This window comes from Plasmodium reichenowi, chromosome 14, assembly GCF_001601855.1.
Source record: "Plasmodium reichenowi strain SY57 chromosome 14, whole genome shotgun sequence".
NCBI lineage: Eukaryota > Apicomplexa > Aconoidasida > Haemosporida > Plasmodiidae > Plasmodium > Plasmodium reichenowi.
In genome coordinates, this window is record NC_033659.1 from 1,893,740 (window position 1) to 1,906,239 (window position 12,500).

The 12,500-nt window shown below is 19.9% G+C and overlaps 3 protein-coding genes across 3 annotated transcripts in view; 1 reads left to right on the forward strand and 2 right to left on the reverse strand.

The window, feature by feature from the left end:
* Nucleotides 1–62: 62 nt before the first annotated feature.
* Nucleotides 63–1,091, reverse strand: PRSY57_1447000 (hypothetical protein; the record flags this gene model as incomplete). Its single annotated transcript, XM_012910066.1, has 1 exon — nucleotides 63–1,091. One exon carries the CDS (start codon nucleotides 1,089–1,091, stop codon nucleotides 63–65), a length of 1,029 nt encoding a protein of 342 aa, XP_012765520.1.
* A 2,190-nt stretch (nucleotides 1,092–3,281) lies between these two features.
* PRSY57_1447100 (CH domain-containing protein, putative) lies at nucleotides 3,282–9,305 on the forward strand (the record flags this gene model as incomplete). The annotated part of the gene is made up of 1 exon (XM_012910067.2): nucleotides 3,282–9,305. One exon carries the CDS (start codon nucleotides 3,282–3,284, stop codon nucleotides 9,303–9,305), a length of 6,024 nt encoding a protein of 2,007 aa, XP_012765521.2.
* Nucleotides 9,306–10,698: 1,393 nt separating this feature from the next.
* The window catches only part of PRSY57_1447200 (multidrug resistance protein 2 (heavy metal transport family)), a gene marked incomplete at both ends in the record, with an annotated part of 3,072 nt that continues 1,270 nt past the window's right edge, over nucleotides 10,699–12,500 (reverse strand). The window contains one exon of the mRNA XM_012910068.2: nucleotides 10,699–12,500. This exon is cut by the window's right edge and continues 1,270 nt beyond it. Coding sequence (XP_012765522.2) covers nucleotides 10,699–12,500 — 1,802 coding nt within the window.

Consider the following 12,500-nt stretch of genomic DNA (forward strand, 5'->3'; position numbering starts at 1 on the left):
AAAAAAAAAAAAAAAAAAAAAAGGATAATATTTGCTATCCATATTATTTTTTTATATATACATTATAGATATGCCTTTTTTCTGGTCATATTCCAGTAGTTAACAAATTTTTCCAACATTTCTCCCTTAACGTTTACTAAGGTTCCCCCTGTAGGTTTCATTTGTCCCATTATATTTCTCAAGTAGTATACAAATTCATCATTATTTTTAAAGCTTTGTTCTTTTATGGCTTGAGATATATCTTTTTCACTTATCCATACAATTTTAATTTTATTATAAATATTAAAACATAGAAAGGTTATATGAATAAATGGATGGAAAACTGTATGTGGAGAAGTATAGAAATGATTTAGTTTTTTATTAATTATATTAATTTCATCATATATAAAAGTTATAATATTACATTTATTTCTTAGAACAAGATCTGAATTTTGAAAAATGTCATTTTTCCATAAGAGTATACAAGATCCATTACTTTTCATAGCTTCTGGAAAAATAACAACATTTTTAATTTTATGAGTTCTAGCATAATTATGTATTTGTTCTATATTTTTAAATATTCCCATTTTATTAGGTATGGAAAATTTTAAAGACAATTTTATTAAATCATAAAAACATACAGGTGATAAACTTCCATTTTTATTTATTACAATAAATAATGGATTTAATCTAAATGATAAATATAATATATCAACAAAAGAAGTAAAATTAGATAAAAAAATATGACCATATGTATCATATGTGAATGGAATTTTTTGTTTAGTACATTTGATTTTTACTCTTTTATTATTTGCATATTGTTCATCTAGATATAAAAAGCCTAAATAAAATAATAATAATCTACAATATATTGTCTGTATTATTTGATAAAAAAAATCTTTTATACACTGAAATATTAATATTTTCAACAAGCTATTTAAAAAAAACATAAATATTAAAGTCAAACTAAGAAAACATAAACGCATTACTACTATTGGAAATAATAATAATTTTAACAACTTTTCTTGAAAACTTAATTTCTTATTTACCCATACAGGTAAAAAAGGATTTATTCCAGTTGACGCGTCAGCAAATTCTCGATACTTTTCCATTGTATTTCACACATAATTTAATAATCTCTAAATTAATATATTCAACCTTTATACATAATATAAATATAAATATATATATATATATATATATATACATATATTTTTTCCTTTATAAATATATCATTCAATATAGTATTTTCGTTGGTATTAATAAATATATTTCCTCTTTCTTTAAAAATACATATATATATATATATATATATAGTCCCTTATTTAATTTTTTTTTTTTTTTTTTTGGCCTTACTTTATTTATATAACAAAAAATTTAAAAAAAAAAAAATTACTTATGTGTAAATAATAACTCTTAACATTTCATTAGGAAAGTTCAACAAATAATGATATTATATATATATATGTGATATATATTTGGTAAATATATTTTTACTTTTTTTTTTTATTTTTATAATATCGTATATGAGTGCAATATTTTAGATTTTGACCGAAAAATAAAAAAATAATATATATATTATATTTATATATATAATTATATATACTATATATATTGTATAATTATTAATATATACATAATTATGAGCTTTTTTATATTCTCATTAATTTTTTAAGATAAAATATTATTTCTTATATCAATATTATTTTATTTTAACATTTTTTTTTATATATTTACCCTTTTAAATGTATAACCACCATAGAGATGAAAAAAAATAACATTAGGTTAATATATATATATATATATATATATATATTTATTTATTTATTTATTTATTTATTCATTTAATAAATACAATATGAGGAGGAAAAAATAAATTATAATATTCATGCATATACTGTATATATATTTAATTTCCATGTTATCCTTATTACTTTAACCTTTTGCTCCTATTTAATTCCTTCTTTCCTTTTTTCTATCAACTGGATATTAAAATGTTTGTATGTCATTATTTCTTATTGGATATTTTATAAAGAGAAAATATAAATATATATATATATATATATATTACAGCATATTATTGAAACATGTCATATAAAATATATGTATATATAACTGGAACCATTATATAATATATTCCTTCTTTATATTTATAAATAATATCATGAACAATTCTAATTTTTTTTTTGTATGTATTATAACTATTATCCCATTTTCTTTTTTGTTGCAAATATAGCCGAAAGGAAAAATATAATCGAATAAAAGAAAGCAATACAATGAATCATTTCATTGTAATAGGATTAGATAAATTAGGTGTTCCTATTTATAGTGTGTGTAAATAAATAGATAAATATAAAAATAAAATATATGTATATTTATGTATGTATGTTATTTATCATGTGTTTATTCTTTAAAATGTTCTATGACACAATAATATTTAACCAAAAAATATATATATATATATATATATATATATATATTTAAAATCTATCCTATTGTATATATATAGGACAATTATTGGGGATGATTATGAAATATATTAGCTTTTCTTCATTTTACGTTTAATAAAAATATGAAATGCAAATAATATAATATATTGTATATATATATATATATATATGTTGCTTTGAAAAAAAAATAAAAATACAAATATGGTTACTCATACTTTTAACTGTCTATTTTTTATTTATATTTAATTTGCAACATAGAGTTATATAATATATTTATTAATTTATTCATTCATTAATTTTTATTTTATTTTTTTGTCTATAAAATACACACAATATTAACAAGTGCATTATAACATATAACATTTTGTCATAGTGAACGTCCTTTTATAAATTTGCATAAATAAATTACATATGTATGTAATGTAAGGATTAATGAGTAAATAAATAAATGTATATGAACAAAATGATATATATATTTATAATATATGCTTATTTTTATTTTATTTTATTTTTTTCTGATATTTTGGTATGTTTATATGTTGGGCTTCTTTACTCTTCTTTTTTTCCTTTTTCCAATATAAAATAATAAAGTATATATATATATATATATATATATATTTATATTTATATTTATATTTATATATGTATATTTGTAAATGATCCTATATTCATGAAAGTATACTCAATACAAAGTAGTATTGGACATATGTAAATATATTTATATATATATATATATTTATTTATTTATTTATTTATTTATTCATTTACTTACCTATATAATATATTAATAAAAAAAGAATTTACTTTTATTTTTTTTACAATATTTATTAACCGCCCTTTTTTTTTCTCATGATGACGGATGAAACTAAAATTGGGAAGGAAGAATTAAGGGTGTGGATAGAGGATACATTGAAAAGAAAAGATTTTTCCTTTAGTTGTTTGAAAGACGGTGATATATATTTAGAACTATTTGAATATATATGGCCAAAAGTGATGAAAAAATATAAAGGAAGTATTATAATGTATCCATCAAGTGATAATGAAAGAAAAGAAAATTGGAAAGTAATAAAAATTGTATTGAAAAAGGTACAACTTGAAGAAGATTTTATTAAGTATAATGATATTGTTAAAAATAATTTTAAACAATGTTATGAATCATTAATTATTTTATATTTCTTATATTCTTTAGTGAGATATCATGAATGTGATTTTATATTAGCACATCCGATTGATCAAAAATTAACTGATTTTATGTCTAGTGAGAAACCTCTAACCTGCTTAGTTAGAGCAGGTAGTGTTAATCTCCCAAAAAATGTATTTGAAAATGTTGGGAATATGTCTCAGTGTGAAGATCTACATGTAATAGATGATAAGGGGGAAAATGATGACAAGGGAAAAAATGATGACAGGGGAAAAAATGATGACATGGAAAAAAATGATGACAAGGAAAAAAATGATGACAAGGGAAAAAATGATGACAAGGGAAAAAATGATGACAAGGGAAAAAATGATGACAAGGAAAAAAATGATGACAAGGGAAAAAATGATGACATATATAATGAAATGTATAACCAATTCAATAAGATATTAAGTACTTCTCATAAAAAATTAGATATGCAAAATAATGTATCTTTTAAAAAAGATAATATAAAAAAGGATAGTTCAATGGAACACATAAATTTGATCTATCCTATAAATTCTCATATGGAAGGTACCTTTGATAAATATATAAATAATTATGAAACCTATACAATTGATCATAACAAAGAAGAACAACAAAATATGATGGACCCCATTAATTCAAATAGTAACATCAAAATGGAGCAAGTATCAAAGGAATACAAGAAAAAAAAAAATTTTTTAGAAATGAATAAGGAAAATACTGAAGAATTAGATACTAGAGTAAATAGTAATTATACAAACAAAGAAAGAAAATATGATAAAAAATATGATGAAAGTGATACTTTTGTAGGATATGAAAAATGTGTATATGATGATACCATATCTTATAATAAACATTTTAGTGATAAGATATTGAGTGATGTTACTTGGAATCGTTTTTCTTCGAACATTTCTTGTTATGATGATAATATATTATATAACAAAGATTTGCATAATAATGTGTCCAATATATATAATGATAATATGGATATAAAAACAAAGAATTCAAACGAATTTCATATAAATGGGATAAAGAGAAAGAGTGTATCACACAATTTAAGTAATGTATGCACTTCTCCATGTAGTGAATTTTTTAAATATTTTAGATTGGACGACGAGATATTTCAAGACAATAAAAAGAATAATAATGTAGATATGATAAATAGTAAGGAGGATCTATTAGAAAATGATTTGGGTTTATATAAGAAAGAAAAATATAATATGCACACATATAAATATAACAGCAACAATAATAATAATAATAATAATAATAATAATAATAATGAATGCTTTGGAAGACGTCCTATCCATTTCTTTAAACAATTTAATAAACATAAGGTAGATGTGTCATCACAAACAGATAATAATCGAGAGGATATATTTTTAAACAATATAATTCATCATGAGAATATAAAAAATCTAGAAATTATATGGAATAATAATGAACAAAAGGTGAAGGGGGAATCTTTAATTCTTTTCTTAAAAAATCAAATAAAAATGTATAAAAAAGAATTAAGAATCCAAAATGATGAAATAAAAAGTATACAAAATATACACAAAAAAAATATAGATGATATAATATCATCTCATATATTAGAAATATCCAAACTTAAGGAAAAACATCAAGCAGATATTTTTTTCTTAAAAAATCAGCATTTAGAAAATATAGTAAGTGTAAGAAAAAATTTCGAATCAAAATTAAATCATATAGAGGAAGATCTTCTCTTAGATTTGAATATACTTTATAACGAAGATAATGGTTATAGAATAAATGAACAAATTAATCAAATAATTATAGGAGAACAAAATGAAAGAGAAAAATATGGAACAGACGAACACATTGATAATTTTCTCAATAATAAGGAGATCAATAAATGTGATATGAATAACAATGTGAACAATTCTAATGATCATATAAATAATAATAATGATGATAATATAAATAATAATAATAATGATGATGATAATATAAATAATAATAATAATGATAATATAAATAATAATAATAATAATGATGATCATCATCATCATCATATAAATAATAATAATAATAATAATAATACTTTAAAATGTTCAGATAGAGCTAATAACATAAGGGATGTTAATTATTCAGAAATAAAACATAACAATAATCTTATGATATATGAAAAGGATAAAATAAAGGAACACATATCTATTAATGGTATATTATATAATAATATTTCAAATGGATTTATTAGAAATAATGATATACCCTTTAAACATGAGGAACATAATTTGAGAAACAATATTATTATTCCACATGGATTAGATAACCCACTTAAGAAGCTGAAATTTTTGTGGAGTTACAAGAATAAAGAACATGAAGAAAACAATAAATATATAAAAGAAGAAATGATTCACCTTAAGAAAATATATAACCAAGTATTCTTAGAAAAAAGTAAAGAATACGCTGAACTATATGTTAACAATAAAATATTTTATGATATATTACAATATATTGAAAAGGACAATAATTTTGTTAAAGAAGATATATTCAAAAAAAGTAATGAACATTATGCTATAGAAGAAATTAAGAAAAGAATATATGATATTATATTAAAAAATAATAATGAAAGTAATACATATATGAATGGGAAGAAAAAAGAAGAAAACCAAATTGTTAAAGAGCTAGATGAAAATTGGTTAATTAAATTATTAATATATATGAACTCATTACTACAAATAGAAAGGTTAAGATTAAAAGATATGAAAATTAAACAAGAAAGAAATAATGGTATCAACAATTATATCAAAAATAAAAATATGAAAAAAAACAATTATTCATTTTTATTAAATAACGACATGAAAAAAAAAGAATTAATAATTGAAGAAGAAGAAGAAGAAGAAGAGAAAGAAGAAGAAGAGGAAGATATATCAAGCAACGAAATACATAGGCTAGAAAAGGAGATGGATACAAATGAAAAAATAAAAATGTTGAAAGAGAAAAATAGAAAGTTGTTATCTCTAAATGAATTTTATAAAAAGAAATTAGAACATATACAAGTGTGGAAAACAAACCTGGAAATTATGAAAAAAAATAAATGTAACCAGGTTATTCCTAATGAAAATAGTATGGATAATAAGGAAAGTATTTTTTTCAGAAAATATAAAAGTGAAGATGATAAAGGTGTTTCAAATAAAGTGGGATATACACATAATAATAATAATAAAAATTATAGTAGTGGTAATAATAATTATAGTAGTGGTAATAATAATAATTATAGTAGTGGTAATAATAATAATTATAGTAGTGGTAATAATAATAATTATAGTAGTGATAATAATAATAATTATAGTAGTGATAATAATAATAATTATAGTAGTGATAATAATAATAATTATAGTAATAATTTAAGAAATGGATTTACATCCTTATGGTTCCCACTCATATATTTAAAACCTGTTGAGGAAGAAAACAAAAGAGATGCAGAATTAATGTATCTTTTAAAAATGTTAGGTAGGTATAATAATGAGAATAAAGAAAATGATATATGGTTTTCTAAGAATGAAGATAATGATAGTAATACGGATTATACAAAATTTATAAATGATATATATAATAATGATGAAAATATTTTTAATTTTGCTTATGATGAAAATGAATATATTTCATGTATGAAGACAGAAAATAAGAAATTCACTGATAAATGTTATAATGATAATGAAAATATGAATTATAGAAATATAAATGTAGAACATAGAAAAGATAATATTTTATATTCTCGATACAATGTTTTAAATGTTTTAAAAAAGAAACTGACATATATGTTTTGGCAACTTCTAGGTGATATTTATAAATACCGAAATGTTATCGTAGAAACATGTAACTACATATATAATATACATAATTTATTTAATGAATATATAAATAAGTATGAAAAAGGTGAAAAGAAAAATGAAGAATATTATAATAAGTATATGAATGATAAAGAGGATGATTTTTTAAATGAGAAATATAATTTAAGAAAAATTATAGGAATAACAAAATTAAAATTGGAAATATGTACTAATGAATATATTGAATTAAAAGAAAATTATGATAAGGAAAAAAAACGTTTAAATATGTTAACAAATACATGTTATGAGAATGAATGTATGAAATATAAAAGTACCATACAACAATTTAAAAATGTAGATAAACAATTAAAAATATATAAAGCAAGAGAAAAAAAATGGATAAATTTAGTTAAATTCTTAATATTAGAATTAAAGAATTCTTCAAAAACAAATCAAGAAGATATTAAAAATATGTGGATAGAAATTATATCTACTAAAAACGAAATAATTAATCATAATAATATATATATGCATAATAATAATACTAATGATTATTTTCCAATTTATAAGGCAGATCAAGAAAAAGGTACCAATTTATTAAATGATGAAAAAGTATTCATTCAGAATATAAACAGAGGTATAGATGAAAATAACTTTCCTTTTGAATATAACCATGATAAATCTACTATCGATAATAATAATAATAATAATAATAATGATCTTATAGTAAAAAATAATAAAACAGATAATGAAGTGAATAGAAATAAAAAAAATATTCAAATGAATGAAAAACAAAATGATAAAATCAATTTTTATAAAAAAGATTTTCATTCTTTTTTAGATGACATAGTAAAAAGTGAAGTCTTTCATTTTTATTCATATGATGAATCATATAATTTTATTACAAATAAAATAAACTCGCATATTGATAATACATCTATTAACATCAATACAAATGAATATTATAGACATGGTCATGAAATGTATATAGATAAAGAAAATATGCAAGACTATAATTTATATTATAATAAAAAAATAAACCATCTCTATAATAGTTATATTCTTCGTAATTATAATAATGCACATAATAATAACACACATAATAATAATGTACATAATAATAACACACATAATAATAACACACATAATAATAATGAACATAATAATAATGCACATAATAATAATGCACATAATAATAATGAACATAATACAACTAAACGTTTATCAAATCAAATAATGGATAAATTATATGAAGGAAACGATTTCTTTAGTTTGGTAAGTAGTATAGCAAAAGAATCATGTCTTATTTTTCAAATATTATTAAAAATAAAAGAAGATGATATAAAAGAGAAAACAGAAAAAATAACATCATTAGAAAAAAAATTATATTTATTTAAACAATATAATATAAATGAAAAAAATAAAAATAAATTGTTATTAGAGAAACAGGAAATATTAACTAATAAAATAAATACATTAAATATTGATAAACATAAATTACAAACACATATATCATCAATAAATAAAGAAAAACTATATTTAAAAAGTAATAATTTAACAAAACAACAAGAACTTAATTTAATTATCACATATTATAAAAATATTATTATATCCATTCAAAAACATATAAACAAATATTCAACTGTTCTACATCTATTAGATAATATACCTCAACATGATAAAGATATTATTCTTAATTTAACAAATAACCCTGATGAAAAATGTAAGAATTTAATATTCTCATTACATAAACAACAAAAGGATGATTTAAAAACAAAAAGTGAATTCAACGATGAAGGTTCTCACTATTCTTCTATTCAACAGACAAATCTACAACTATTACAAAGTAAATCAACGAATGAAAATATGATCACAGGTCATGATAAAAGTGTCCATTTGTCAGATATATCCCTATAATATATATATATATATAAATATATATATATATATATATATATATATATATATATATATATATATGTATGATTCTCTTTTTTTTATTACATGATTTTTATATAACTACAAGGTAAAAGAATAAATACATACGTACATACCTTTAAACATATTATAAATATATAATATTTTATATATTTTTTTTTTATCTGTATTATACTCATTTCCTTATATCATATTTTTATCATATCCACACAAAAATTATACATTTATTTTAAGTATATAAATATCCTAAAAAACAAACAAACAATCAAACAATCAAACAAACACATTTTTGTATGATTTATATTTTAATTCTACAAATTAAAAATCTATTTGTTTAAGTTTCAGCAAAAAAAAAAAAAAAAAAAAAAAGAAAGAGATAAAAATAAAAATTAATTTTTAATTCGATAAGATAATTTTATAATTTAATGTGTAAACTATATATAATTAAAAATAAAAAAGTTAAAAAAAAAAAAAAAAAATATATATATATATATATATATATACAAAAGATTGTGAGGTGTTACTTATTAGGAGGTTAAAAATAATTCAAAACAAATTAATAAAAAAAAAGGGAAAAATATAAATATATATATAAACATATTGGTAATATTTTTGTTTATCGTTAATTATAACAGGTTTTACAAAATATATGAATTAATAAATATAGTTTTGTCAAATCAAATATGGTCAAATTAATTTTTTTTTATATAATATATATATATATATATATATATATAAATTATTTTATTTTATTTTTTTTTTTTTTATAATTCTTCAAAGAAATATATAAATCCAAATACCTTTATACATTTTCTGTATTGATATATATTAAAAATAGATAATAATAAAAAAAACATACTGGTATAAAAAATTATAATTATTTTAATTATAATTATAATTATAATTATGTTTTTTTTTTTTTTTTTTTTTTTTTTATTAATTAAATGTGAAGAATTATATGTGTAGAATAAGATATTTTCTGTATTCAACATATTTTTTTATATAATGCAAAAGCGTATATATATACAGAATATTATGACACTTATATGTATTGTATTGCCTTGTAGTCTATAATTTATGTGTGAATATTCCTTTGAGGTATATATAAATATATAAATATATAAATATATAAATATATAAATATATATATATATATATATATATATATATATATATATGTGTGACGGTTAATTTTTTTCATTTTTTGTTTTTTCTAATTATTACGAATAAATGGTATATAATTTCTTGTATTTGTTATTTTTTAATTATTGATACGTACTTTTATTTTATAGACTTTTATGATTATAATTAAATATCAGAAGTGCTTTTAATATTTGCCGAAGAATTTTGGATATGATTATAATTAAATATACTATTTTTTTTTTGTATTAATATTATTATCCATATCTGTTTTATCATTCGTTAAAAAAAGTTGTGCTTGGTCATTTGTTTTGTCTACGTTAATATTATTATTATGGTCATGAGAAGTTTTCGGTTGTTTAAAATGATTACTTGCGTCACTAAATTCTTGACTACTTTTTTCACTGTTCGATCTAAAACTTGTCGTGATATCATTTTTAGATATATTAAGTATGATATCATTATTTTTGTTATTATTTTTATTTACATCGTCTTTATCAATTGATGAACCTGTTTCAGTATGTGGTTCATTTGACTTTGATTGCATATTCCACATTTCTGTGTATTCTCCATTACATTTTAATAAATCTAGATGTGTTCCTCTTTCTATAATTTTTCCTTTGTTCAATAAAATAATTAATTCAGCGGTTGTGATAGTACATAGTTTATGTGCTATAATAATAATGGTTCTATTTTTTCTTAAATCTTCTACAGCTTTTTGAAAAAGATATTCTGTTCTTGAATCTAATGAACTGGTTGCTTCATCAAATATAACAATTTTAGGATCTTTCAATAAACATCTTGCTATAGATATTCTTTGTCGTTCTCCTCCTGATAATTTAACTCCTTTATCACCAACTAAGGTGTCCCATTTTTTTGGAAGAGATTGTATAAAATCATATAACTGAGCCGATTTAACAGCTTGTATTAATTCTTCTTCAGTGGCATCTAATTTTCCGTATAAAATATTATATTTTATAGATTCATTAAATAATATGGTATCTTGTGGTACTATACCTATAATATTTCTAATGGAGTTTCTGGTATATTCATTTATATTACGTCCTCCAATTTTAATTTCTCCTTTGGAATCATAGAATCGATATAACAATTTGGAAATTGTTGTTTTTCCAGAACCTGTATGACCTACAAGAGCACATGTTGTACCCGGTTTTATGTAGATATTAATATCTTTTAATGATGTATGTAATGGTTGTGTTGGGTAATTAAAATGTACATTATTAAATTCAATACTAACACCGAATTTTTTTTCTTGTGATGTTAAATCAAAATTTTTCAAATTTTTATCATTCGATATATCAATTTTATCTCTTAAAATATCTATCAAATCACTAATATCCGTAAATGATTTAATAATAGTAGCATATAATGTTCCTAATATACTTAATGGAGCAAATACATTAGATGTATATACAACTACACTTATGAAGGTACCTGGATCTGATCCTTCTTTAACTATCATATATATTACACATAATAATGTAAAGAATAATGTACCATTCAATATAAATTGTTGAACAGTATTTAATATACCTAAACTATTTAATATTTTTAAATTATATCTATGATAATTCGATAATGCATTACAAAATTTTTTGATTTCAAATTTTTCATTACTAAAATATTTCACATTTTCATAATTTGTTAATGAATCATGAGCTATATCATGATATACATTATCCATCTCATTTGCTTTTGTTCTAATTTTTTTTCTCCACTTTGTAATTTTTATTGTTGAATATATATATAAAGTTAAACCTATAAATAATACACTACCTAATAAACTATTTTTATATTTAAAAATAAATATAATACATGTTATTAATCCTTCTATTGTTGCTGGAATAATATACATTAAAACAGAACTCATCAAATTATTTGCACTCTCGGTACCTCTATCAACTATTCTCATAATACCACCAGAATTTTTACTAGAATACCATTCATATGATAAATTATGAAAAGTTTGAAATATGGATTCTTGTAATTCTATAAAAGCTGATTGTTGTACTT